The sequence below is a fragment of the Kwoniella newhampshirensis genome, chromosome 2 (assembly GCF_039105145.1).
Source record: "Kwoniella newhampshirensis strain CBS 13917 chromosome 2, whole genome shotgun sequence".
NCBI lineage: Eukaryota > Fungi > Basidiomycota > Tremellomycetes > Tremellales > Cryptococcaceae > Kwoniella > Kwoniella newhampshirensis.
This window is the reverse complement of record NC_089956.1, coordinates 1,116,066-1,141,807: the sequence shown is the minus strand read 5'-3', so window position 1 is coordinate 1,141,807 and position 25,742 is coordinate 1,116,066. Positions and strand designations below refer to the sequence as shown.

The window sequence follows — 25,742 nt, the reverse complement described above, 5'->3', positions numbered from 1 at the left end:
AAATTCCCCGCTTTCCCCTGAGATCAGTTACAGTGCCTGGAAAGGCGGATACACCGAGCGGTGGGGGTGGTCATGGTGATGATGGTGGTGGTGGTGGTGGTGGTGGTGCGTAACTGAGTCCAAAACTCCCCTCGATCGTTAAACTTACTTATGTATCGCCCGCCGACCATGGATCAGCTGATCAGCTGACAACTAATCGTCCAGCATGTGTGGGTCAAACAGCAATCCCCTCTCCCGTCATCAACAAGGTGGATGTACCCGCGGCCTCGGTAGCCGACACGAGGAATGATCCCACGAGGACAAACGCTCATCATCGGATAAATCGTTACGGACGAGTGTCATACTCCCTGTTCTTTCAGCATTCGTCCACGACTATGATAGTCATGTCATAAGACCCTCCACCGTTCTGCCTCCGAAGATCATGACATTCCCTCTCTCTTCCTCGCCGATCAGCTTCACAACCACAAGGTCCTTCTTGACGGGCAATCTCAACGTTCAGTTCACACACTAGACCTTCTCCGGTACCTCGTTCTCCCTCGCCTTCGGCCTTTGCTGGATCCTCTCACGTCGTGTGTGTTCCTCAACATCCCTCGATTTCCGGATCGACGGTGTCGGTCAGTCACCTGACGGAGAAAGATGTTAGCGTCTTTTTGAACTCCCACAACTCTATCATCAGTGCCTCGCCTTGCGTTACTGCTGATACATCACCGCATGCTCGGTCAACGACACCAGTCCTTATCAAGTGTTCTTATATCCATCCCTCTTCTTCGAAAAGCTCTGAAATTCTGTCCACAGTCGATTCTTCGTCTCTTTTCACTCAGTACTCTTTCGGGAGACCTTTGACGAGGACACTCGTCTTTCTTCCCCTTCATTCTCACTCACCCGAGGATATAGACAGGCAGAGCTCATCCGGGAGGGAAACACATGCATCCAGTCAAGGTGAGTATCTCGGACACACTTTCATGCTCTGGGTGCGAAAGGGAAGTGGGCTGATGTCGGGCTGATTCCACCGCATGATTTCACGATCTTGGCATTCACTGTATCGCTAAACCTCTCGGTTGCCACTTCACCATACCCAGACTCAAATCTTACCGTCTAGCGCCCATCCCTGAGTCCTACCTGTCCCATTCGAGGTCATCGCCATGGTTTTCCTTCCTGCCATTTTGCTGGCTCTCGGTGCGAGTATGCCCACGGTCACGGTGGCTAGTCCATTTGGGCAGATTGCGGCAGTGAATGATACCAATTCCACGGGTTTTGCCAATGCCACTTGGACATCGACATACAGCTCGGACCTTCCGTCCAATACCAGTGTGTCTTCGAACGCTACATATCCGGCCAATGCGACTTTGACTTCCAGCGCAGTGTCACCGTCCAATTCAAGTTCGAGCTTCGCCAACTCCACTACGACCAGTACCGGCGTTCCTGCTACCAATACCACCGTTCCTGCTACCAATACCACCGTTCCTTCGACCAACTCGACTATACCTTCCAATAGTACCTCTACCAACTCGACCATACCGTCGAACACCACCTATGTGAACATCACCGCACCTCCTCTCAAGTACACATATACTTCTCCTCAAGCCTCTGCACCTCTCAACGTGTCCTACGCCGCTGCTTCTCCGAGATGGAACGAAGCACACAGACGGGCTGCTGCTTATCTGTCCGACTGGACGGTCGAAGAGAAGGTGGTGCTCGCTACTGGTGTCGGATGGATGAACGGACGTTGTGTTGGTAATATCGGACCGGTACCGTCCAAAAGCTTTCCTGGTCTCTGTCTTCAAGATTCACCTCTCGGTGTGAGACTCACCGATTATGTCTCCTTCTTCCCGGCAGCTATCAATGTTGCTTCCACGTGAGTACCTACTCAGATATCAGGAGGTGTCTCACCTGCTGAGTTCTGCTTCGAGTAGATTCGACAAAGATCTGATGTATGCTCGAGGATATGCAATGGGCCAGGAGTTCAGAGGTAAAGGTGTCAATGTCGCCCTGGGTCCCATGACAAATATGGGAAGAGTGGCTGCTGGCGGCAGGAACTTCGAAGGATTTGGCGCAGACCCATATCTCAGTGGATGGGGCACAGAATTGACGATTCGAGGATTGCAAGATGCCGGCGTGCAGGCTTGGTGAGTGTGACCAACATGAACGAATGGAAAGTCGTCTCACAGAGTACGCCATATGCAGCGTCAAGCACTACGTTGGCAATGAGCAAGAACGCAATCGAACTACCTCCTCGTCGGACATTGACGATCGTACCATGCGAGAAATTTACACCCATCCTTTCCTCCGAGCGGTTCAGGCGGATGTCGCCTCCGTCATGTGCTCATATAACCTGATTAACGGCTCCTGGGCGTGTCAGAACTCAGAGACTCTCAATGGTATCCTGAAGACGGACTTCGGTTTCAGAGGTTATGTCATGTCAGATTGGGGTGCACAGCACTCGGGCGTACTCTCCGCCAACAGCGGATTGGACATGACCATGCCAGGAGATATAAATTTTGGAGACCTTATAAGCTATTGGGGTGCAAATCTGACCATGGCCGTCAACAACGGTAGTGTCAGTGAGGCGAGGCTGGACGATATGGCGGAGAGGATAGTGGCGGCATGGTTCTTGACAGGTCAAGACAGCGGGTATCCCGAAGTCAATTACGATTCATTCAGGAGAGGAGGCTCTAACGATACGCACGTTGACGTACGAGACGACCACTACAAGTAAGTTCCTAGCGTTGGCAGGCATGATCTTGTGCTTGCTGACGGTACGGAATAGGTTGATCCAACACATCGGAGCCTCATCCGCTGTGCTGCTCAAGAATGTCAACAATGCTCTCCCTCTCAACAAGCCTAGGAACTTGGCTTTAATTGGGTCCGACCTGGGCCCGTCCACTGTAGGACCAAACGGGTTCCCAGACAGAGGCGGTGACGATGGCACTCTCGCCACGGGATGGGGAAGTGGTACGGTGGACTTCCCATACCTGGTCGATCCCCTTGAAGCGATCTCCCTGCAAGCTCGCCATGACAGGTCAACCCTTACTTGGTGGCTGCAAGACTTCGATACGGACGGTGCTGCAACTACCGCGACAGGCGCCGAAGTGGCGTTGGTTGGCATCAACTCTGATTCGGGAGAAGGATACATAACCGTAGATGGCAACGAGGGAGATCGCAACAATCTTACTGCTTGGCACAACGGCGACGAGCTTGTCGAAGCGGTTGCAGCGGTCAACAACAACACGATCGTTATCGTTCACTCAACCGGACCGATCATAATGGAAGAATGGATTGACCATCCCAACATCACAGCCGTACTGTGGGCGGGTGTTCCAGGACAGGAATCTGGAAATGCTCTTGTCGACGTTCTCTACGGATCGTACAACCCATCAGGTCGATTACCATACACCATCGCCAAGCAGAGATCGGACTATTCAGCCGATATCGTTTATGTCAACAGTGCCTTCCCAGAACATCCCCAAGTGGAGTACACGGAGAAGCTGAACATCGATTATAGAAGCTTCCTGAGCAGGAACATCACCCCTCGATACGAATTTGGGTATGGCTTGAGCTACACTCAATTCGAGTTCGGAGACGTCAACGTCTGGGAGATCGACAAGGAAGAGGGGGAGAGGAAGAGAGGGTTGGACGTGGACATTGCAGCTAGACACAATGGTGATTGGAACCACAGCACTGACGGTGATGATGCTTCTATCAGAGCCGAAGCAGGACAGTTCTTGACCGACTCGTAAGTCATCTCCCAACACCCAACACAAGCCTGACAGCAACTGACGTTTCTGCTTCACAGGCTTCAAAGGCCCCGCTGGACAGTCGCCATTGATGTCACCAACGTCGGAGTCGTGAACGGTTGTGAGATCCCCCAACTGTATCTTGCTTATCCGCCCGAGGCTGGTGAGCCACCAAAGGTGCTTCGTGACTTTGCGAGGTGAGCAGCGGTTTATCCTTTCTAGATAGCCACTGTACTTGGCACAACAACCATTTCGGCAAACTGACCGTAGCTGAGTTGTGCCAATTTCTCCTAGGCTCAACCTCGACCCAGGCGAGACCAAGACTGCCTACTTCAACCTCTCACGTTACGACGTGTCGATCTGGGATGTCGTCATTCAAGCATGGATTGTGCCTGATGGCGAGTATGGCGTAGAAGTGGGAAGAAGCAGTATGGACGAGAACAGCTCGAAGACGAGTTTCTGGCCGGCGAGCTGAGCGAGGAGAGTGCAAATGCTACGTCGCCGTCAATCGAAGGAAAGATAAGCAGAATAAGAGTGAGAAGGACATTACGACCTTTCATGTAATATACGGAATGAACATGGTGCATGCGATATGAATAAAATATGTCTTGCGGGTGGTACCATGGTTTGCGACGAGGTAGTACACGAATGCGGGGTATGGTCGTGTTGCGAGCCAAGATGGTGAGAGTAATGGAGTGAGCGGAGCTATGTGAGTTGTTGTATTGTTAATGGTGAATGAACGGGTGTGACACAATCGTCGAGATGACACACGCGGGAAGAGATATTTGGTGAAAGAGAAGAGAAGACAAGGTGAGAGTGTCATTGTTGGACGGTATCAGTGGGTTCTTCGTCTTCGTCTTCGTCTTCATCCTCGTCCTCGTCGACTTCCTCATCACTGTACTCGTCCTCATCGTCTTCCGAGTTCGTTATCTGCGGTTCGATGACTTTCTCGCCAAACCCTTCCGGCCTGCAAGATCCGACTCCCATCTGTCAGCTCAACAACCAGAACCAGGAACAACAGTGACTCGGCCATCTAATCTCTTAGATATCGTATCAGGTAGTTTCGTCTGGTAAAGACAGACAGAGACGAAACAAGGACTCACCACGCTCCCGCCTTTTTCCATTCCTTGATATCTGATTTTTCCAACATATGGACGATCTCGCCGACCAGCCTTCCGCCCTTGTATGCTGGGTCGGAGGTGAATAGGGATATGATGGCGAAGTCGCCTGTAAGGGGTGAGAGGGGCAAGGGGACGCTTGAGCTCTTGGTTCTCCATCATCATTCGTACTATAACCTCTCTCCCCACGCGAATGCAGATCCCTGGTTCACACATTTCATGACGTCTCAACCCACAACCCATTACTCAATTACCCCTTATGATTGTCTACATCCCCAATCCGACTCAGGTAGAGGTCGAGAACACGGAAAACGGAAAACGGAAAACGCTGATCAAACTCACCTCTCATCACTATCAGACTCTTGATCCTCCTCAGCTTCGAAGACACCTCCACGAGTCTCTCCTCACCCTGCACATCGACACAGGTGAAATTGTTCGATCCCTGAGGGGAAAGCAGGTGGACCAGACGATTACCGTCCGGCAAGGGAGGGAGGAACGAAAACGAGTCCGAAGCGGAAGAAGTGGGTTGACGGGGCATCGGATCTCAGGAATGTAGCTGGGTGTATTGCGATAAATTTTGCTGATGTGTAGGACGTCTGTTCAGCGGATCAATCGAACGGGGGTCAGGATATGATTGGTACGATGAGGGCGAGGGCGGCGGACGATCGTCATCTACTCGCAGCTGTACCAGTCAAGGGGTATCGTTCGTTATATTGGGCCGAACGGGACGATGGTGATGATAACGCGTAAACCAACAACGACCGGAAAAAAAAAACAGTCTAAAATCGGAACCTATTATCTTCCATGATACCAGACAATCAATCACCTCACTACTGTGTTCTCGGCGAATTTTATCTGTTCTACCAGGACAAAAAAGACACAAGACACACAGAAACAACGCCTCTTCCGCCAATCTACACCGCCTTGCACTGATCTGTCATCCCATTTCCAGCAACATATACTTTTCTTCGATTGATCATTCATCGCATGGATCCGCCATGAAGAAGAGCAATGCGCAAAACAAAAACTACAGCACCCGGGATTCCCAAGTGGTCCCCCACCTTGGTACTAACCGAGCGATACACAGCTTGATTTTCCAAAGCGGACGGGATGGAATGCTTTCTGTGTTCTATGGCCGTAGATATTAGCCATAAATCTAACCAAAATATATAATTGTCGCTGCAAGCAGGTCATTTTGGTTGATACCATTTGGAATCGGGTTGTTACGACTCATCGAGCAAGACTGATCCCTGCGAGGTGGGGACCGTCGTCCTGTGGTCGAGAGTTGACTCACTTTTCCAATTGGCAACTGCCTCAGCGTCGCAGTATATTGTCGATTGAAGGGAGGCCAAGTTGACGTCTTGACGCACATCTGGACATTCAGAGATACCTCTACTGGCACTGCACGGTCTCCTACTGCGACATTGGTTCACACACGATGCATGATGCTAAGATGCTTGAATTCTACCCATCCAGGGGTAATCCACATATATCACAATCCCTTGACCCAGGCTCATTGACGAATGTGCAGTGAGGACATTCTCTCGGGCCACTCGATGCCGCTGCTCCACCACCGCCTCCACCACTCGTTCCGCCCAGAGCTGTCTCTGCTGATGATCCAGCGAGACCCGAGAGGTTGGTCGAAGATCCTGCTTCGGCTGGAGAGTCGATGCCCAGTGCACCGAAAGCAGAAAAGGGAGGATTGGAGAAGCCGTTTGTCGGTTGCACTAGCAACAGCAGTGTTGGCATGTTGATCTCACGAAACACAGACACGTACCTGATCTGGACGAATCAACAATGGTTAAGAGCGTTTGCCAACCTCCGCTTGCAAATAGCTCCTCCAGAGCGTTTACGTCTTTTGGATGAGCATGAGCCGTAGCCGCTCTACAGAGGATCTTCTGCTCGGCCTGAGATTACATCTTCGATTAGCACTTGTCCGACGTATGAGCTTCGTTCCACCCACTAAGCTGAACATTCCCTGCATACACAGGAAGCTGACCAGATGCCAATCACTCAACCACTTCTCGACCTCCTTCTTGATCCTTCCAGGCCAGGTACCAGTATCCGTGATTTCTGCATCAGACTTCAACAGGATTGCACTGAGTTGCGATATGACGATTTCCATCGATTGATCATGTAAACCAGGTCGGTTCTCCGTAGGGAACGAGCTGGACAAAAAGAGTGGCGATGGATCAACAGGGAACCCGTGGGTGATCTACGTCTAATGTCAGTGCCAGGTCAAGCGCAAACGATTTCGCTTACATTGACGAAAAGATACTCCACTGGGAAGGTTGGCTTGGCAGGCATCTTCACTTGAAGGTTGTACTCGTTCTTATAGCTGTACATGACTTCATTAGCGCTGACTTCACAGCTTCGGCTGCGGCTTACTCACCTGTAGAACACCTCCGGAACGTATTCTCCCGGACCAGGCTTCCTCACCCTCACTACACCTGGATCCACGCTTGCCTCCACGATTCCTGCCTTGACCATCGCCTCTGCATGTTCGGAAGCCTGCCAAGCGAGCACCCCGATCCCACCATCTTGATCCCCTGTCAAGCAGCAGGTCACGAAACGGGAGGAGAAATGACCGGTCGGTGACATTTTGGTCGGCAAAGGATGTGAGATTTGGTAAGCTGCTGAAAGTAGCATTTCAAGCGAGGAAGCGGTATAGGATTGCGCGTGTCGCTTGTACAATGATTTGGTGATGTCCTCGGGTGAGCTATTGGGGCATGTGTAGAGGTCAGTGCGACTTCACAAGACCTGTACAGCCTCATACTCACGGAGTCAAGTCCGTGTAGATCATCCCAACCACCATCAGCCCTCTATCGCACCACGCAGCGATCTCGCTGACCCGCTCCTCATCTTCCCAAGGCACTTCCACTGTCAATCCATCCAGCTCTCCTTCCTGCTTCGGTTCCCATACAGCCTCCACTACCGTCTTGACTCCCATTGGCACCTTGTCGTATCTCTCCCACTTCCCGATCAGGAAAGCGATCCGCTGTGTGCCTGTACGTCTCCAAGCGCTAAGTATGCCATCAATGATAGTGGGTGAGGCAAATTCGACGTGATCGACCATCCGGAATGTCTGTGACTGAAGCGTGACAGCGGAAGGTTGACATGTGGAACAGATACCACCAGGAAACGGCGCATGGGATCCGGTAGGGCAGGGATTCAGTACCGACAGTGAGAGAGGATCAAGGGGTGGGAGATCGGTCGCTGATGATGAAGTGGGCGGTCGAGATGATAGGAGCTTGCGAAGATATGCGTGGAATGACAGATGTTTGATTTGGTGTTCTGTTTGATATTTAGCATCGTATGGCTGCAAAATCGGACATCTTCAGTTAATCTGAACCCTACAGAGAGATGCAGACGACTCACCTCCAAGGGCATGCAGTAATCACACATCCCCTTGTCTCCATGTCTACAAAAAGTCGGATCTCTTTTTCTCTCAATCTTCCCATTCTGCGACTTCCAAAACAGATCCACCTCTGCCTCTTTGACGTTGGAGAGATCTGTGAGCGGAATGGTGTTCGGCAGTGGTGGATCAGTATGTGTATGAGGGTGAGACGGGTCAGGTTGGGCAGGATGCGGTTGCGAAGTCGTTGCTTGTGTGGTGGGATGAGATTGGGGATCGGCCGTGACTGCTTTGTAAGACAGGAATAGGAGGTCTCCATGGCTGGATCCGCTTGAGCATCAGCACATATGCCAGCGAGTGTGTATGACGGATGAAGGACTCACCTGAACCCCATGTCTCCGACCGTGCGCCCCACTAGCGCGTCAAATGAGACAGACTCTCCACCGGCTCCAGGTTGGTTGCTAAGCTTCAATGTCTTCGGGTCGGGTCGAGCATCCGAGTTCGGGATGGTATCCAGCATCAGCTGAGCGAAGTCTTCCCCAGAAGTAGTGGGCTCGACCGTGATACGAGCGGTGCCCGCTGGGGAACGGATGCGAAGAAGCTGCAGTGACATGTCAGACCAATAAACCGTTGCAGGACAAGCTGAACGGGAGTGGTCGGAAACAATGCTCACCATGTTGGAACAATGTGGACGGAAAGCGGAAGTGTCGAGATGGAGCAGCTGTCTATCCGGTGGTGCGAGTCCTTGGCCACGAATGCTGCTTACAGAGTGTGCGCACAAGCGGTGCTCTACTCTCGGTAGATTGGAAGGTGATGCAGAAGGGCGTGCAGAGCTGTCCAATGATGAACCAGTGCAAGTCGAACTATTCTCGACACCTTCGTCAGCGCGGATGGCCACAACGAGACGTCACTGCTGATCGATTATCGATCCATCTGTATCATTTGGAACCAGTTTTCCCACGGTGTCACATGTTACCTCTCACACGCGTCTGAGCCTGTCTGTGACTCTTGACAACTCCGGAACATTGAATCAGTTGATTTCTCGTCTCACCTGTTGTATCTCGACCGACCGAGTGAGGGGATGAAAAGGCGAAGGTCAAGATGAGCAGGAAATCACTGGCCAAAGAATATCAGGACATGGGGATGAAATATTGGAAGGAGGGGAATTATGAGGAAGCATGGAAGAACTTTGACAAGGTGGGTTAGCGTGTGGACATGATGGGGAAAGCAAAGCATAGCGAGGCAGGTGATCGAGTCGGAGCTGACAGCTTTCAATCATCATAGGCATTGAATTTTGCCGGAAAGGATCTCACTCTGATGGACTTTAAGGCAGCTGCCATGTGCAAGCTCCCTGCGTGGAGACGCAATGCGCTTGAAGTCAGCAACGAGGTCATCAAAAATTGGCCGCAGAGTTACAAGGTACATGCTATCCTCCCACATCACGCGGTCGTCAATCGTTGACACACCTCTTCGTCATCTTGCAGGGCTACTTTCGACGAGCCAGCATCCTCTCTGCGCTGAAGCAGTATGATATGGCCCTGACCATGATCCAAAGGGCAGTCGAACTCGGCCCAACCCAAGCTCAAAACCAGACCTTATACACAACACTTCAGCGGCTTCGTTCCAGGATCATAGTCGAGAAAGACAACTACGATCGAGCAAAAGCAGCGAAAGACGAAGGGGAACGCCTTCGTCAAGAAGCGACCCGAGAGGCAGCCCGTAGATCGCGCGTCAACTACATACAGCGATTGTCACCCGACGTTCTGCTCTCAATTGCGGAACATGGAATGGCCGATTATCCTGGTTTCGTGAGCAAGATGGCAGGGGTCTGCAGATTGTGGAGAGGAATTTTGGTGAATCAGAAAAGCTTGTGGAACAAGCTTGTGCTTGGAAAGAAAAGGGTGATGGAGAAGGTCAAGGTGTACACGGAAAGGACGGAAGGACTGTTTATGGAGATCGTCATTACGGACGCATTCGACACCAGCAAAACGGACGAGGTAGTAACAGCAATCCGTCCATTCTTGAAAAACGTCAGGCGACTGGATGTGACCGCCGACAGTCGAACGATTGAGACACTTTTAAGTCGATGGAAAGGGCGGTTTCGACAATTGCGAGATTTGCACGTTGAGCTTCTCCCCAACTCGATTACCGAATTCAGAACTCCGGTAATGGTCAACGACGTCGCATGTGGACTTCTCGATACCGAAGCTCGATCATTAATGCATGTGCAATTGAACGGGATCTCGATCAGCCAAAGAAAGAGGGAGGCACTTCGCATCGATACGCAGGGGACAGTTATCTCCAAGGACGATCAAGCGGCAGAGCTCTTGGACCCTGTATATTGGATGCAACATCCCGAACACATCGCATCGATCAGAACCCTCTCTTTAGTACATTGCGTCATCACGTCGGCATGGCCAGACTTGTCCGATCTTCTTCGTCTCACACCACAGCTCACTGCACTTTCCACTCAGCAGACTGCAACGTACCCAATGCCCGAATTTACCGATTGGGTGAAGATGTGGCGAGTACGGGGCAGGAACATCGTCGTTCCCGAACTACAGTCATACTCCGCTTGTTCGTATTCTAACCTCATACGCTTCGAAGATGTGTCAGTACCGTCTTTGCAGCACGTCGATCTCTGGAAGGCCTCGCCTTTCGCTGTATCCGGCTGGTTTTCCGCACGCGGCTTAGAAGCGGCTAGATCGACCCTTGTCTCCCTTGACCTTGGTCACTGCGCTGTTGACCAGGCCGAGCTGCTGAGCGTATTGGCGAAACTGCCCGGTTTGAGATTCCTCAACGTGTCCTACTGCTCCGTTGACAATACCTTTATCGAGGCATTGGAGCGCAAAGGTGATGCGACGAAAGATTCGCTACCCAATCTCGTCGCTTTGTCTATTGCTGGAAATGCCGACATCACCAGTGGGGCACTGAGAAGATTGGTACTGAGTCGCTTGCCGGGCGGACTGAAGACAACGTCATCAAGCTCGCAACCAGGCATACCATCCGCTCGAAGCTCAGCCTTCCGACCAACAGCGCCGCCGACCAAAGCTTCACCTTTTGCACCGTCTCGCCCGAAACCTGCGACTGTGATCGTCACACCAATCCCCCAAGTCAGCTCGACTTCCATCGTCCAACCTTTCTCCTCGTCTCGATCTTCGACGCTACCCGCTCTCAATTGGTTATGCATCGACCATTGCGAGCGGATCGAATCTGAATTTCCTGACTTGCTCCGAAAGAAAGTGCGTTTCGTCTCACACAACTTGTCGGCAAAACCTACCGACATGCGCATCAGGGGCAAGGGAAGGTGGGCGTGGGACGCTGACTTCACGGGTGATTGTGGACGAGGAGAGAGCGGCTGTATGCTCAGAAGGACGCCTGGTAAGCAGACTCGATGTGGAAATTTTCTGTGATGGAAGCTGATATCAAACGCCGTATCACAGGTACGAGGGATGGCTGGCATGTTCATCACACATGTGGCATCGACGATGTATCCGAAGAAGAACCAGGATGGACCAAGAGTCAGGGAACAGCACCGCACATGGGTTCCGGTGGACTTAGGAGTGCAGTTTCGCTTGGTAGTTGGGATGACTAGCGCGGTGTGCAAGGTGATCTTGTACGATAGCGTTCGTTGAGTGGGCGAGTCTGGAGAAACGCACAGTTGTATTCCTGTTCTGTTGATTGGCATTTGTTCGATTTTGCTATTCCTTTATGCATGTCTGTGTTGACATAGTCCTTTGTCAATATCCCCCTTCATGCCTCCTTTGAAGCGCTCTACTCCATTCCACATGGGAAACAAGCCTTATTGCAAGACCCACCTTCTTGTTCTTGCTCTGGCTGGCAGTATCCCATGACGAAGGACGTACTTACCCCGCAGTCAGACTCGCAAACACGATGAACGCTCCGAAGAGTGCGATGGGCACTGCCAATGGTATTGAGGCGCCTCTCAACCCATTTGTTATCACCCCTCCCCCTATTGACGTAGGTCTGCGGGATATTTCTAACATGGTGGCGGTCGCTAACTGAAGGTTAGGCGAAAGAAGATGAGATACCCGGCTATGTGAGTGATCTGTGCATCGTGTCTCGCCTTGGAACGATTGCCTGCGAAAGAATGGCGCTGATGTGAGGAAGGGGAATTGTGTGACAGGTTAAGCGATTCGGAGCGTATGTGAGTACCCTTAGTGATCACTGAAGTATTCGCACCTAATACACCATCCTGCTAGCATACTTTGTGAGCTCCTTTTTGAAACGATCAGATCAGGACTGATCTTGAGACCTCCTCGGTCAGAACCGAAGGTGTTTTGTGAGTGTGTTTGATTGCGCAGAGACCTTGCTTCGGTTATTACAATTGAGTAGACTAGACTAGACGCATCTCTCGTCAGCTCTCGAGTCATTCTTGCTGACTTTCCCTTCCTGTTCAGTCTCCCCGCAGGGACACTGTTGCCTAAAGGTGCGAGTTTCGCAATGCAAGCCACGATAGACTTCGGTCTTCATTTTCCGGTGAGAGACCAAACCCACTTCCTCGTCCATATCACTCTCCATCACTTCAGCAAGGGGGTCAAAGCAACACGAGCTATAATGCTGAAGCCTTTTGCTCTATGGGGGTTCTGCAGAAGGGCACCAAGGTTCCCGGGGGATTCCTCCTTCCTGTAAGTGTCCTCATCTCCTGTCCACGAGTACATCTCCATTGACGCCACGTCCCCACTAGGTCTCGGTGGTGAAGAAAGCGGAGCCCAAGAAAGAGCCTCCTCCTCCCGCGAATCCGCTTTGCCTTGTCCAATAGCACCCGCTGTCCATTTTGTAGCCCTCATACAAGCAATGCATCTCATCAGTCTATCATTGCTTTTGTCTTTGTGATCCAACTTAGTGCGCGGATATCACTTCACTTTTACTATTTACGTAATGTCACGACGCGATGACGCTGACGCTCGGATCTGTTGTTTCGACCCGTTCGCGACAAAGGCTCGAGCTCATTTCACCTGCTACTTCATCTCCTTCCCTTTCACTTCTTTCTGATCAGATCCCACATACCCCATCTCAATCGTGCTGTAGAGGGATTTCGCATCTCGTCCCACTCGCCTAGCTCCAAGCTTGCCCTCTGACCCTTGTCCATTCTTCCTCTTCCGCTCTTCCCCGCTGAGCAGTCGTTCGTTCCATTTCGGCCAAGACTACCAAGACTGCCTTTGGTGCAGCTATCCTGATCATGCTCGACTCGACCAATCCGTTACTCAACCCTTCCCGATCAACTACATCGTCTTCAAAGCCTATCCCCTCCTCGAACGCCACTCCCTCTCCGCCGACAGCTGGTACCTCCTCCCTCTCCTCTTTCGGTACACCCAAATCGTCTATCGGACGCAAGAAACCGCCCGGTCTGGACATCTCCAAATCGATCCTGAAACCTACCAGAGCTGCGCCTGGTCTTCCAGGATCATCGAACAATGCAGGTGGTAATGATAACTTCGTCTCAGAGGCCGCTAGATTACGAGAAGATATCGCCAAACTTCAACTGTCCTCCAGATCGACTTCGTCAAATAGCATCGATTCGCCCATCGCGGCGATACATAGCGATAGTAGCTCGACCTCGGCTTCAGCTTCAATGACAAGTGACGCGACAAGTGGTGCTGGAGGGAGTGGGAGTGGGAAAGAGAAGAAAAAGAAGAAGAGTAGCAAACACAAAGAGAAAGAGGGTGGTGAGGATCTCGTGAAAGACGAAGATCTGGATATGTTACAGGACCTTGGAGCGGGGAACGGAGGGACAGTCACAAAGGTCTGGAACAAGAAGAGAGGTTGCGTCATGGCTAGGAAGGTACGTCCATCACGGCTAACTCGTGCATGTGAGGACTCAGGAAGCAGAATTCAGCTGACAATGACTTCCTTGACCATCCCAGCTCATTCTTGTTGATGCGAAACCTTCGGTCAGAAAGCAGATTCTGAGAGAACTGCAAATCATGAACGACTGCGCTTCACCTTACATCGTCTCGTATTACGGCTGTTTCCCAGTGGACGTACATGTCGGCATTGTCATGGAATATATGGACGCAGGGTGAGTAGCTGTGGATTCTGAAGCGGTGGTTGAACGACTTGGTACTGATCGTCTAACGATTCCAGCTCCCTTGACTATATCTACCGACATAATGGCTCGATTTCCATAGATATCGTTGGCAAAGTCGCAGAAGCGGTTCTGCACGGCTTAATGTATCTTTACGATGTTCACAGAATCATACACCGAGGTACGTCGAGTATATATATATATATATATATATATATATGATCCTGACTGATGGTACTCTCCATAATCATAGATATCAAACCATCAAACATTCTTGCAAACACAGCAGGAGAGATCAAGATTTGCGACTTTGGCGTATCTGGCGAACTGATCAATTCCATTGCAAACACGTTTGTAGGCACGAGCACATATATGAGTGTACGTGAAGCTATGTAATTTCGGTCTGACTGTGGGTTGGCATACTGACCGCATATTTCCTTAGCCTGAGCGGATCCAAGGCGCACCTTATACGATCAAGTCCGACGTTTGGTCTCTCGGCATATCCCTAATCGAATTGGCACTCGGCCGATTCCCATTCTCCGACTCTCCAGAGGCCGAGCTCGAAGAAGGACCTCCCTCACCCACCGCTTCAGATTACGATCCCGATCCCACACTCCCCCTTTCATCCCAGCGCCCCAAACTGAACCAAGACGGCAGTGTGAAGAAAGAACGGCGGAGATCGAAAGGAGTCAGTCTGGGTGGAGGAGGTCATACGATGTCGATCCTGGATCTGCTGCAACATATTGTCAATGAACCTGCACCGAAGTTGGCCAGCAGAAGGAAAACTTTTCCCGAAGAGGCAGCGGTGTTCGTGGAGGATTGCCTCTATAAGGATCCAGGCGAGAGGAAGAGTCCGCAAGAGCTTTTGGTGAGTCCAGCACTGCAGATGAACAAAAGAGTTGACTGACTTGAACGATGGGTCACATAGGCAATGGACTGGATCACCAACTCGAAAGTCACCAAAGACGATCTTAGGGTCTGGGCCTTGTCAACAGTTCACTCCGAGAAGGATTAAAATCTTGTAGTCGTCGTCGTCGTCGTCGTCGTCTTCTTCTTCTTCTTCTTCTTCTTCTTCTTCTTCTTCTTCACCGTTGTCTTGTCTTTATTGTTCACGAACCACATATTGTCCGAAACGTAGTAATAGTCGAGTCATACTCGTAGTCATTCGTCCCAGTCTTTCATCTCATTCTTTCTAACGCATTTGTACGATCATCATTTTCTCATGCAGCTTCCGCTCATCTATGCAACCTTTCCTGTCAAAGTGGCCTCACTCCGTCTCGCGCATTTCGCCAGGGTGAATGGCTGCCGCTCATCGATTGCTGGGACATATCGCGGATAGCAAGCAAGATGTACATGCTAGATTACTACAAGTTATCTTTTTTCCACATCTTCCAATCTATTCTTCCGTTCCCACTTTTCGATTTCGTCGGCACTTCAATCTTTGTCAAATGTCTCATTGTCGGTCTGCCATGAGGACAATTCTGTATATCCCCCCACCCACCACCAAGATCCAAGTCAGCCGTCTTTTCAACGTAGTCTGAATTTAGTGGAAGCGGTTTACCCAAGGTTGATCGATCGTCCCCATGTTCCGTAGTAACTGGACCATCTGACCCTTTGTCAATGCCTTTCCTATCATGACGCTTTTTCGGCATGCCCTCATGGCGAACATCGATCTGGCTTTACTACACCTGACCATTTGACCTGAAGGTCTTGCGCCGTCCGAAAGTAGATGCAGCAATTGTTCAAGATCTGTGAAGACCGATAAAAGCTCAGCGACCTGTCTGTTCCCCTTCACGCCCTGCCGCAGAACAATACAAGCACTCACCCTTGAAATCAAACGTCGTATCTTTACTGACCGGCATCGCCATCAGACTTATCCTTTCTCCTCGACCTGGCGGCTTCTCCTCGTCCACTTTCACCTCGAACCCGTTCGAGTGCAGGATATCAAGATTCTCCATCGCCACAATCTCGTCTCCCGCTGTGAGCTGCAGCGGTCGAGGTCTACAGGTAAAAGGACATGAGCTTCGGTTCGCCAATCGCACCGACTTGCGCATCAGCAACTTACCTGATCAAGGCCTGTCCCTTGATCACCGTCGTTTTCTGTAATGTCTCAAAGTTGTATTTTTCATCCGAAGCATGTTGATCGATGATGAACAGATCGTCCGCTGCCCTTGTCCCTTCTCCACCTTCCGATCTTAAACGAGCGATGATAAATCCCTTGTTGAATTGCCCTAAAACTTCCATACTCTCGAAATCGGGCTTCGAGATCACTCTTGACAGTGCCTCTTCCGCCAAGGCGAAGTCCTTGTTGGCAATTCCAGCAGCATCTGCCAAACCAGCCTCTTTCACAGCGGAGAACGCGTCTCTGACTTTGGCCTGGACAGGATCGGAATGTCGGCTGCGCTTTGCTGCATAACGAGATTTCAATCGAGGCAAATCGAACCGCAAAGTGAGCTCTCCTTGCGGCGCTGTGGAGATGATCTCGTCCCTGAAACTGCTGGACGGGCGAGCGACCAGGCGTGGGCGTTCGTGATCATCAACGCGGTGTGGCGACGATTCGCCGTGATTTTTGTCCCCGTTCATCACTGTATCCGCTTCAGTTGATGATTTCCCGACCTCGACCTCGAATATAGATGGATCTGGAGGTCGGCTTCGCTTGAACGCGACACGGATTTCTACTTCTTTGCCGAGCTCGTCCGGCGTGAGGGCCTTGGCTGGTGTTTCCTCTTCATCCGGCTGGCTACCACTGTTCTCAGCTATCGAACTCTTCTCACCGCTGTCAACATCCTCGTCTTCAGAGTCATCTTTTGGGTCGTCGCTGGTAGAGTCCCTGACCGCTCTGCTAGACTGACTTGCAAACACTTTCAATCTCTTGCGAAAGTCAATCCTGGCCGCTTTGGAACTCGGTCCTGGTCCTGCACGGGCAGATTGAGTCGAGCGAGATATTCTATCCGGACTCCACGAGGCCCCTGTAGTGTTGAGAGTCTGATGAACGACATGTCTAGGTGGCGGGGGAGGTGGAGAGAGTGGAGCTAGCTGTTGTCGTCCTGGTGATCGGAATTGCCGCCGAGGCAGTTCTTCATCGCTTTCTGTATCGATTTCCATGACCTCCACTTCCTCCTGTGTAGGGACTACGACACCATGGTCTGCCTCTTCGTCTGTCTCATTTGGTATCTCCTCTTCGACCTCTTCAGCGTACTCGACCGGTACTTCGTCAGGTTGCGTCTGGACTCCATCATCATCGCTTGACTCGACCTCTTGCGGGACAACACTTGTTCCCATTGAAAGCTGAGACTGGACATGTCTAATGGCTTTGACTGTCTGCATGGCACCTCCCACGGCAAAAGTCGAGCGTGACGGTTGAAAGAACGCGTCCAAAGCGATCTAGGAAAAAGGGTGAGTTTGTGCCACTCACTAAAATGATCAGTACCCGTAAAGCTCACTTTTAAGGCTTCAATGAGTCGATCCTCACTGTGCACGAAGATGGTCCGCTTGTCGGGACTGACGTTGATATCTACACTCTCTAGACGCCGTGCTTCAGCTGTACTTCTCGGTGATGGCGTATATAATCTTCCTCACCAGGCGGTATTTGGAAATCGAGTATCGCCATCGGGACTTGTTGCGTGTTGAAGGTCTTATAGACTTCATTGACAGCGCGAGCCACCTAAATCATAACAATTAGCCCAGTTGCTTCCTGACACATGAGCGCTACGCACACTTGGGAGGTTACACGGTCGACCATTGATGAAATAGAACTGCCTGTCGGCGCTCGACCTTCCTTGGCCCCACTGAGCAGATGACAATAGTCCGGACACCTTGACATGTTGAGAGCTGCAGAATTTCAGCTGTATAGTACCCGCAGATGTCTCCATACTCACCTCTCTACGATGCCCTCTCGTTTGGCCATGAGCTTGTCAACCTCAACCTCCAGATCCAAATTGACATCCTGCACTCCATCAAGCGCTTTGATTCCCCATACCGCTGTCACAGAAGAACGTAACGAGCCTCTCCCGTCCGTCGACAATTGCGTACTACGCTTTCTATTCGGGGTACCAATCAGCTTGACATAAATGATCGACTGGTGCAAGACACCTTACCCAGTCCTTCCAGCGCCAACCGTCTCGACCCGCAATCGGACCCCGGTCCTTCCATCGGTAAGCGAGACACTAGCAGGCACCAGAGCATAGGCCGTAAGAAGCGTCAAAGCTTTGGTGAGCTCTCTTTTGACCGTGCGCTCGAACTCTTTCCTCCTGACTGGGAGGGGCACAAACAGACCGGTCAAGGTGATGGTCGTGCCTCGCTGAGCGTACAAGTTAGTAAGGTTACTTGGCCGACTCGCAGTCGACTTACAGGCCTAGCGACCTTCCCAGAGGAGTCGACTACCTTCCCATCCCGTCCCAGCTTGATGATAGCACCCATCGGAGCAGTCTCCTTTGTCGCTGTGATGATGGTGACCGATTCGCACAAAGCGCAAAGAGCGGATAAGGCTTCTCCACGAAACCCAAACGTAGTGACTTTATACAGCTCGGACAGCGAGGGAAGTTTTGAGGTATGGTGCTTGAGTCCTAGGGAGTGTCTCAGCTGTTGATCTCAAAGATCCAACCAAGAGGCACACAGATGAACCCACCTATGAAGTCCCAATCCTCCTTGGCGATCCCAGACCCATTGTCTGACACTTCTACGCTATCCAGACCATTATCCTTTATCCGAACATCTGCAGTCACTGTAAGCCTCGTAGCATGGCTACTGTGACTCAAAAAACACACCGATATTGGTCGCACCAGCATCCAAGCTATTTTCGACCAGTTCCTTGAAGGCGCCCTGGAGGTCCAGCACAACCTGTCCAGAGTGTATTCGGTGGACCGAGTCGGTATCGATGGCTGCATGTTATCAGCATCATGATGGCATTGTAGACACAGCAGACCTACCCTTGATCGATCCAGGCATCGTGCCGGGCGGTGCCCCAATGCTTCAAGATCGATGAGAGGACGTGTGCGTGAAGAAGGATGAACATTGATTGGGATTGACCTTTTAGATGGACGTGATTTGAGAAAATGACCTCCACTTTGCGACCGTGTTTCCGCTTGGATCCAGGTGGCCAGTTGCCGACACAACCAAATAAATTGCTATCACTTTCACCTTCACCTCCTTGCACTCTCATTCGTGTATAGGTTGCTATCTCTGTGCAGCGGATCGCTTCGTCAAGAGTACAGGACCAGCCGAAGAGTCTTGCCCAAAAATACTCATTCTCGCCATGGCCGATCTTTCTACTCGGGAGATCGTTTCTCAATGCTCCACCTTGCAAGACGACGAGATCACTGTTCTCGAGGTAAGCCAGTGATTCTTTTTAACATGTAGCTCTCCTTGAAGCACAGTGCTGATCTTCGACATGAACAGTCTATATACCCTTCTCATATCAATTTTCATCCTAATCCTACCAACAAGCCTGGTCGCTTACTCACCCTCACGATACCCATCGCTCTCGCCACCCAAACCACTGTTCAATTGGACACTTCGTCAGGTCCATCTGCCTCGCTCGATCTCTCACGCCTACCCCCTTTGAGTCTGCGATTAGTGTTGCCTGCGACCTATCCACTCGAGGGACCTCCAAAGCCGATCTTGCTACGGGCACCGTTACCTAGCGGTGAAAAGGCAGGGAACTGGCTACCATGGAGTGTGCTCAAAGAGGTACAAGATAAGCTTGTCGATCTATGGACAGAAGAAAAAGATTCATGTGGGGAGGGAATGGGAGTGTTGTGGAAATGGTGGGACTGGGTTGGGAATGGTGACTTTCTGAGTGATATGGGGATGTTGAAAGGATACACGCTGGAGTGAGTAAGCGGGCAAATTCGAAGCGATGCGTACTGATCGTCATATATTTCGAAGATTCTCCGTACCGCCAATGCTTACAACGTCCGCCTTTCATACCTCGCTCAAATCGTACAATGCAGGACAGATTCATTCCGATTTTGAGCAGACAGCATTTTCCTGTTCGATCTGTCTGGAAAATCGGAAAGGGAAGAGTTGCGTGAAGATGCCGTCTTGCGGCTGTGTTTTGTGAGTGACACTCGGTGTTCGTGCTGATCGGCTTTGCTGACCGAACGTGTAACAGCTGTACACCATGCTTGAACTCCTGCTGGTCCTTGGCTATCACCGAAGGCACTCTCGAGAGCGTATCTTGTCCCAGCGTCTCGTGTGTAAAGCAGAGAGCTTTACGTGACCGGATTGGCGCATCAGAAGATGAGGTGGAAGCGAGTCTGGTGGAGAGTGTGGTGGGAAAGGAGCTTGAAGAGCGATGGGAGGAACTGAAAGAGCGGCGAAAGGCAGAGATCGGTGAGTACAAGGAATCAAGGGGCCTGGCTGACTTAGTAGACCCAACTTATACCGTTTGTCCACGACCAATGTGTCAAGCTGCGGTCCCGCCACTGTCACATCCTCCTGCCTCGAAAGAATCGTCGGCATCATCGCGAGTCATTCGTCTCTCCGAGATATCCTCATCCTCTTCGTCCCCATCAGTATCTCCTGTCACGCCCAGTGTTCCTGCCGAAGAGCGCTGGGAGAGGTATCGCGTGTGTCCTAAATGTAATTACAGTTTCTGCCTATATTGCCAAGCAACATGGCACGGTCCGCATACTCCATGTGCCTTCCCTCAGACCTCGCTCATCGTCACTGAGTATCTCAGCTACCCCGAGGGCAGTGAGGGGCGGCGGAAGATGGAAGCGAGGAAAGGCAAGGTCAACCTTGAGAGGATGGTGGCCAAGTGGGAGGAAGATGAGGCGAATAAGAAATGGCTCGAGGGGAGTACGAGAGCTTGTGCAGGGTGTGGAGTGAGGGTGGAAAAGAGGTGGATTATCCTCCCTATTTCTCAGTCGACATCACACCGACAGAGCTGACTTACCGATGCTCTCTTAGCCACGGATGTAACCACATGACATGTGGTCGGTGCAACGCTCATTTCTGCTATCGATGTGGAGGAGCCATCAAACCTACCGATCCGTACAAGCATTTCAACACGCCTGGTACATCATGTTACATGAAGTTGTTCGATCCAGAAGAAGTCGCGAGGTTCGAGAGGGAGACAGCAGCAGCTGGGGGCGAAGACTTTAGGGAATTCAGAGGGGTATGGGACTGGTAGCACAGTTGGTGTTCAGACGATGCATGGCATATCGTGGAATGCTTGACACTATGAAGTGATGAGGCGAAGCTGCAGAGCACGATTGTGCAGATTCACAGCCCGAACTAACACAAATCGGATAGAGGTCTCACGGATTGATATCTTCATATTTCCTCCTTCTCTTCCATTTCTCGGATGAGCCACTCTCTCTCTCTCTCCTCCAAAAGTTTATCTTGCAGGCTTGCTTATCCCGACCTGCTGTCGTCCTCGGAGCTGAGCTATCAAATCTCCAACACTTTGAATAAGATTATTGCTGTTCGACGCTGCGGGACTCTACAACGAGATTACCATCCTTCCTTGAGCATCATTTACAAGTGACTGCCATGCAAGAAGCGACATATGCTATAATAATGCCAAGCCCGAGAAATGCCATTTTTACTCTCTGTTCAGTTCTGCAAACCGAACTTCCAAAAGTGTTTCAGGACTACGCGGTACATGTTCGATGCCTTGATGTGCGGGTATCTAGAGACCAATGCATATACACGATATATCGAATCATGAGCATAAGAATGAAACTGTAACTGAAATATGGGTGGGGAACGAATATGGGGTAACTTCTTCTCTACATTAATTTTGACTTCTTCGTCCTTGATCCTACCACTACTTCTCTCTACCTCCTCCTGTCTACATCATCGGAACGCTTAGTCGACCTCCTCAACGGAAGGACCGTCCTCGTGAGCGGGGGCACCGCCAGCACCACCAGCGCCGGGGAAGCCACCGGGAGCGCCACCAGGGGCACCACCTTGAGCGCCGTAGAATCGCTGCATGATGGGACCGGCGATGGCCTCGAGGTCCTTCTGGTGAGACTCGATCTCCTCCTTGCTGGCAGACTCCATGTTGTCGAGAGACGCGATAGCCTCGTCAACCTTGGTCTCCAAGGTGGTTCGGTCCTCCTCAGAGAACTTGTCCTTCTGCTCGGTGAGAGTTTGCTTGAGAGAGTAGGCGTATGACTCAAAGGCGTTCTTGGAAGCGACCTTGGAGGCGACCTCAGCGTCCTCAGCAGCGTACTTCTCAGCCTCGGCGAGCATTCGCTCGATCTCATCCTTGCTGAGACGACCCTTGTCGTTGGTGATGGTGATCTTAGATGACTTTCCGCTGCGAAGAGAAAAAATATCAGCGACAGCTCCTACGGACTGAGTCAGCCATAGAAAACAAACTTACGTAGATTTATCGTTGGCGTGGACGTTCAAAATGGAGTTCGCGTCAACATCGAACGACACCTCGATTTGGGGCACACCTCGAGGAGCAGGAGGGATACCGGAGAGCTCGAACTTTCCGAGAAGGTTGCAGTCCTTCGTCTTGGCTCGCTCACCCTCGTAAACTTGGATGAGAACACCGGGTTGGTTGTCGGAGTAGGTGGAGAAGGTCTCGGACTTTTTGGTGGGGACGGTGGTGTTCCTCTTGATCAAAGGAGTCATGATACCACCAGCGGTCTCAATACCCATTGACAAGGGAGCGACGTCGAGAAGGAGGAGGTCCTGAGTCTTTGAGGAAGTGTCACCGGAGAGAATGGCAGCTTGGACAGCAGCACCGTAGGCCACAGCCTCATCGGGGTTAATGGTCCTGTTGGGCTCTCGACCGGAAAACATATCTGAAACGAGCTTTTGGATCTTGGGGATACGAGTGGAACCACCGACAAGGACGATCTCGTGGACGTTGGACTTGTCGATCTTGGAGTCTCGAAGAACCTTCTCGACGGGGTCCATGGTAGATCGGAAAAGATCCTGACAGAGCTCCTCGAATCGGGCTCGGGTGATGGAGGTGTAGAAGTCGATACCGTCGAAGAGGGAGTCGATCTCAATAGAGGTTTGGGCGGCGGAAGAGAGAGTTCGCTTTGCTCGCTCACAAGCAGTTCGGAGTCGTCGGAGAGCTCGGGCGTTGGAAGAAAGGTCTGCGAAAAAGAGTCAGCTACAGCTTAAATAATCAGTGGCACAAAATACTTACCCTTCTTGTTCTTCCTCTTGAATTCTTGGACAAAGTGGTTGACGAGTCGGTTGTCAAAGTCCTCACCACCCAAGTGAGTATCACCAGCAGTAGCCTTGACCTCGAAGATGCCCTCCTCAATGGTCAGGAGAGAAACATCGAATGTACCACCACCAAGATCGAAGATCAAAACGTTCTTTTCACCCTCGCTCTTCTTGTCGAGACCGTAAGCGATGGCGGCAGCGGTGGGCTCGTTGATAATTCGAAGGACCTCAAGACCAGCAATGGTACCAGCGTCCTTGGTTGCTTGTCTTTGAGAGTCGTTGAAGTATGCGGGGACGGTAACAACGGCCTTGGAGACTGTGCCACCGAGGTAGGCTTCGGCGGTCTCCTTCATTTTGATAAGGACCATAGAGGAGATTTCCTCGGGAGACTATAGAACTTGCGTCAATTTTGGCACAGAAGAACGCTAAAATAAGCGAAAAAAAACTTACGAATGTCTTCTCCTCGCCCCTGTACTCGACCTGGATGATGGGCTTGCCAGCCTTGTCGATGACCTTGAAAGGCCAGTGCTTCATATCGGCTTGGACTTCGGCGTCAGAGAACTTTCGTCCGATTAATCGCTTAGCATCGAAGACGGTGTTGTAAGGGTTCATGGCAACTTGGTTCTTGGCGGCGTCACCGATCAATCGCTCGGAGTCGTTGAAGGCGACGTAAGAGGGTGTGGTTCGGTTACCCTGGTCATTGGCTGAAAGAAAGTACAATGGTCAGCGGACGTTGCGATGTTATGAAGCCAACATCTGACTCACCAATGATCTCGACTCGGTCATTTTGCCAGACTGCGACACAAGAGTAGGTTGTACCCTAAGAACATACAATTGTCAGCATGAGATCAGCAGATAGATGTCAACGACGACGAGGGAAGGGCGATCGACCAACTCACCAAATCAATACCGATAGCTTTAACCATTTTGTGTGTTATTTAAAGTTGTTCTGAGATGTGTTTTTTGAGAAGAATGTGTGCGTTGTCTTGTTCACTCAGTGAATGTATAGTTGAAAAGAATTGAAAGGAAAAGAAACAGCGACGATTGAACCGACCTTCTCTTAAGTAACGGGAGAAACGTAGCTCGTGCGCATCCAGGCGGTCCAGGGGGAAACAGCTGGATGGTTCGGGGAAACTACGAGACCACACTCAAAAGTGGAGGAACATTCGACCATGGAACGTACCAGAAAGTCTCTGGAAAGAAATCGCATGGAAACACCGTCCCATCGCTCTAATCAGGAGGATCGAATAATGATCAAGGTTTGGCTGGAAACTGCCACAAATGGCGAGGAACGGGTGGATGGGTCTGTCGAACACAGGCGCTAGAATACGGTTTGAAAAGCACTTGAGGATCACGTGATAAATCGTTGCTGGCCGGCCATATGTTGTGCGACTTCTTGACAGCACTTGAAAACGACATTTGTGAAGAGGCAGCAGCAGTCAGAGGCGGAACGAGAGAAGAATTGTAGTCAAGAGAATGCATGTCCGACCAGACTGTCACATGGATCGAAAGTCAGTCAACTTTGCCACCCACAACCTGATGACCGGCGCACGGACCTCCTTGCGATCCAAAGATCTGCTCCGACCCGGGATGTATCTGTCAGCTAGCGATGGCTGAGTAACATGGTATTCATAAGGGGTACAGTGGATCTATATACAACGAAGCACTTGCGACATTTCTCTCACTCTGGCGCGTTCTTTTTCCAATCTAACCCAATCTACCCATTTGAACCGCAGTTAGACCCGCCTACACAGGCTTCGGCATACTGTTGACGGCTTTCAGATTGTATGTGACGTTTCGAGAGTAGTTCGAAAGCAGTTCGGCACTTGTGTGGACGGATGATGCGGAGTCAAGGAATTCCTGTGAGCAGAAGAGTGATCAGTTGGGCCGTTCCATGAACGTGTTGCTCAGCAGCCAGGAGGGTCGACTGAAATTCTTCAAAAGCGTCGACTACATCGCTTGCTTGTCTCAAGGGAACACATGGTGTGAAGATGGAGATCGAACACGGCCGAAGCCAACTACACACCTTGATGCAGTGGTTCATCTCCATAATCGCTTCGTTGCACTTGTCCTATGGAAGGCATCGGCAAAGCGTCAACACGAGTATGATTCGATTGATGAGTTTTCGACTCACCACATTCTTTATTATCCTCTCAAGCAGAACCGCTTGTTCTGCCTCGTGCGGATTCTCCATCCTTGGTCTCTGATTGTATCTAGGCTTGAAGGGCAGTTTCAAGGCTCCCTCATATCAACGTCAATAACGACCATAAAAGGACGCGACGAGGCGTTGTCGATGTCGGAGTTTGAGTACAGTCCGTCAGGGTTTCCTTTGGTTCTTGTATAAG

The 25,742-nt window shown here is 51.0% G+C and overlaps 10 protein-coding genes and 1 non-coding gene across 11 annotated transcripts; 5 read left to right on the top strand and 6 right to left on the bottom strand.

Annotated features, from left to right (window-relative positions):
- Positions 1–1,142: 1,142 nt before the first annotated feature.
- Positions 1,143–4,209, top strand: IAR55_001126 (uncharacterized protein; the record flags this gene model as incomplete). The annotated part of the gene is made up of 6 exons (XM_066944254.1): positions 1,143–1,855; positions 1,914–2,126; positions 2,185–2,712; positions 2,768–3,733; positions 3,794–3,931; positions 4,029–4,209. 6 exons carry the CDS (start codon positions 1,143–1,145, stop codon positions 4,207–4,209), a joined length of 2,739 nt encoding a protein of 912 aa, XP_066805455.1.
- Positions 4,210–4,553: 344 nt separating this feature from the next.
- Positions 4,554–5,390, bottom strand: IAR55_001125 (uncharacterized protein; the record flags this gene model as incomplete). Its single annotated transcript, XM_066944253.1, has 3 exons — positions 4,554–4,701; positions 4,838–4,961; positions 5,195–5,390. The coding sequence occupies 3 exons, from the start codon at positions 5,388–5,390 to the stop codon at positions 4,554–4,556; spliced, it is 468 nt and encodes a 155-aa protein (XP_066805454.1).
- Positions 5,391–5,877: 487 nt separating this feature from the next.
- On the bottom strand, positions 5,878–5,992 carry IAR55_001124. The gene has a single exon (XR_010824793.1). It is a non-coding gene; the product is annotated as a 5S ribosomal RNA (ribosomal RNA).
- A 324-nt stretch (positions 5,993–6,316) lies between these two features.
- IAR55_001123 (nuclear protein localization protein 4) lies at positions 6,317–8,883 on the bottom strand (the record flags this gene model as incomplete). Its single annotated transcript, XM_066944252.1, has 9 exons — positions 6,317–6,579; positions 6,630–6,759; positions 6,816–7,067; positions 7,115–7,190; positions 7,245–7,571; positions 7,633–8,171; positions 8,231–8,528; positions 8,591–8,808; positions 8,881–8,883. 9 exons carry the CDS (start codon positions 8,881–8,883, stop codon positions 6,317–6,319), a joined length of 2,106 nt encoding a protein of 701 aa, XP_066805453.1.
- A 425-nt stretch (positions 8,884–9,308) lies between these two features.
- Positions 9,309–11,802, top strand: IAR55_001122 (uncharacterized protein; the record flags this gene model as incomplete). Its single annotated transcript, XM_066944251.1, has 4 exons — positions 9,309–9,404; positions 9,492–9,626; positions 9,692–11,588; positions 11,651–11,802. 4 exons carry the CDS (start codon positions 9,309–9,311, stop codon positions 11,800–11,802), a joined length of 2,280 nt encoding a protein of 759 aa, XP_066805452.1.
- Positions 11,803–12,101: 299 nt separating this feature from the next.
- Positions 12,102–12,990, top strand: IAR55_001121 (uncharacterized protein; the record flags this gene model as incomplete). Its single annotated transcript, XM_066944250.1, has 7 exons — positions 12,102–12,188; positions 12,241–12,267; positions 12,355–12,375; positions 12,464–12,510; positions 12,629–12,707; positions 12,821–12,856; positions 12,916–12,990. 7 exons carry the CDS (start codon positions 12,102–12,104, stop codon positions 12,988–12,990), a joined length of 372 nt encoding a protein of 123 aa, XP_066805451.1.
- Positions 12,991–13,410: 420 nt separating this feature from the next.
- IAR55_001120 (uncharacterized protein) lies at positions 13,411–15,271 on the top strand (the record flags this gene model as incomplete). The annotated part of the gene is made up of 6 exons (XM_066944249.1): positions 13,411–14,013; positions 14,096–14,250; positions 14,316–14,437; positions 14,510–14,634; positions 14,699–15,124; positions 15,185–15,271. The coding sequence occupies 6 exons, from the start codon at positions 13,411–13,413 to the stop codon at positions 15,269–15,271; spliced, it is 1,518 nt and encodes a 505-aa protein (XP_066805450.1).
- A 349-nt stretch (positions 15,272–15,620) lies between these two features.
- IAR55_001119 (uncharacterized protein) lies at positions 15,621–19,203 on the bottom strand (the record flags this gene model as incomplete). Its single annotated transcript, XM_066944248.1, has 13 exons — positions 15,621–15,737; positions 15,818–16,005; positions 16,082–16,257; positions 16,322–17,640; positions 17,700–17,779; positions 17,836–17,920; positions 17,973–18,087; positions 18,135–18,296; positions 18,354–18,556; positions 18,607–18,821; positions 18,884–18,970; positions 19,023–19,136; positions 19,185–19,203. The coding sequence occupies 13 exons, from the start codon at positions 19,201–19,203 to the stop codon at positions 15,621–15,623; spliced, it is 2,880 nt and encodes a 959-aa protein (XP_066805449.1).
- Positions 19,204–19,510: 307 nt separating this feature from the next.
- On the top strand, positions 19,511–21,391 carry IAR55_001118 (uncharacterized protein; the record flags this gene model as incomplete). Its single annotated transcript, XM_066944247.1, has 5 exons — positions 19,511–19,585; positions 19,654–20,087; positions 20,143–20,313; positions 20,369–21,100; positions 21,169–21,391. The coding sequence occupies 5 exons, from the start codon at positions 19,511–19,513 to the stop codon at positions 21,389–21,391; spliced, it is 1,635 nt and encodes a 544-aa protein (XP_066805448.1).
- A 680-nt stretch (positions 21,392–22,071) lies between these two features.
- Positions 22,072–24,323, bottom strand: IAR55_001117 (heat shock protein HSS1; the record flags this gene model as incomplete). Its single annotated transcript, XM_066944246.1, has 6 exons — positions 22,072–22,525; positions 22,592–23,321; positions 23,375–23,786; positions 23,848–24,101; positions 24,163–24,217; positions 24,297–24,323. The coding sequence occupies 6 exons, from the start codon at positions 24,321–24,323 to the stop codon at positions 22,072–22,074; spliced, it is 1,932 nt and encodes a 643-aa protein (XP_066805447.1).
- Positions 24,324–25,143: 820 nt separating this feature from the next.
- On the bottom strand, positions 25,144–25,591 carry IAR55_001116 (uncharacterized protein; the record flags this gene model as incomplete). Its single annotated transcript, XM_066944245.1, has 3 exons — positions 25,144–25,257; positions 25,424–25,468; positions 25,532–25,591. 3 exons carry the CDS (start codon positions 25,589–25,591, stop codon positions 25,144–25,146), a joined length of 219 nt encoding a protein of 72 aa, XP_066805446.1.
- Between the last annotated feature and the right edge of the window lie 151 nt (positions 25,592–25,742).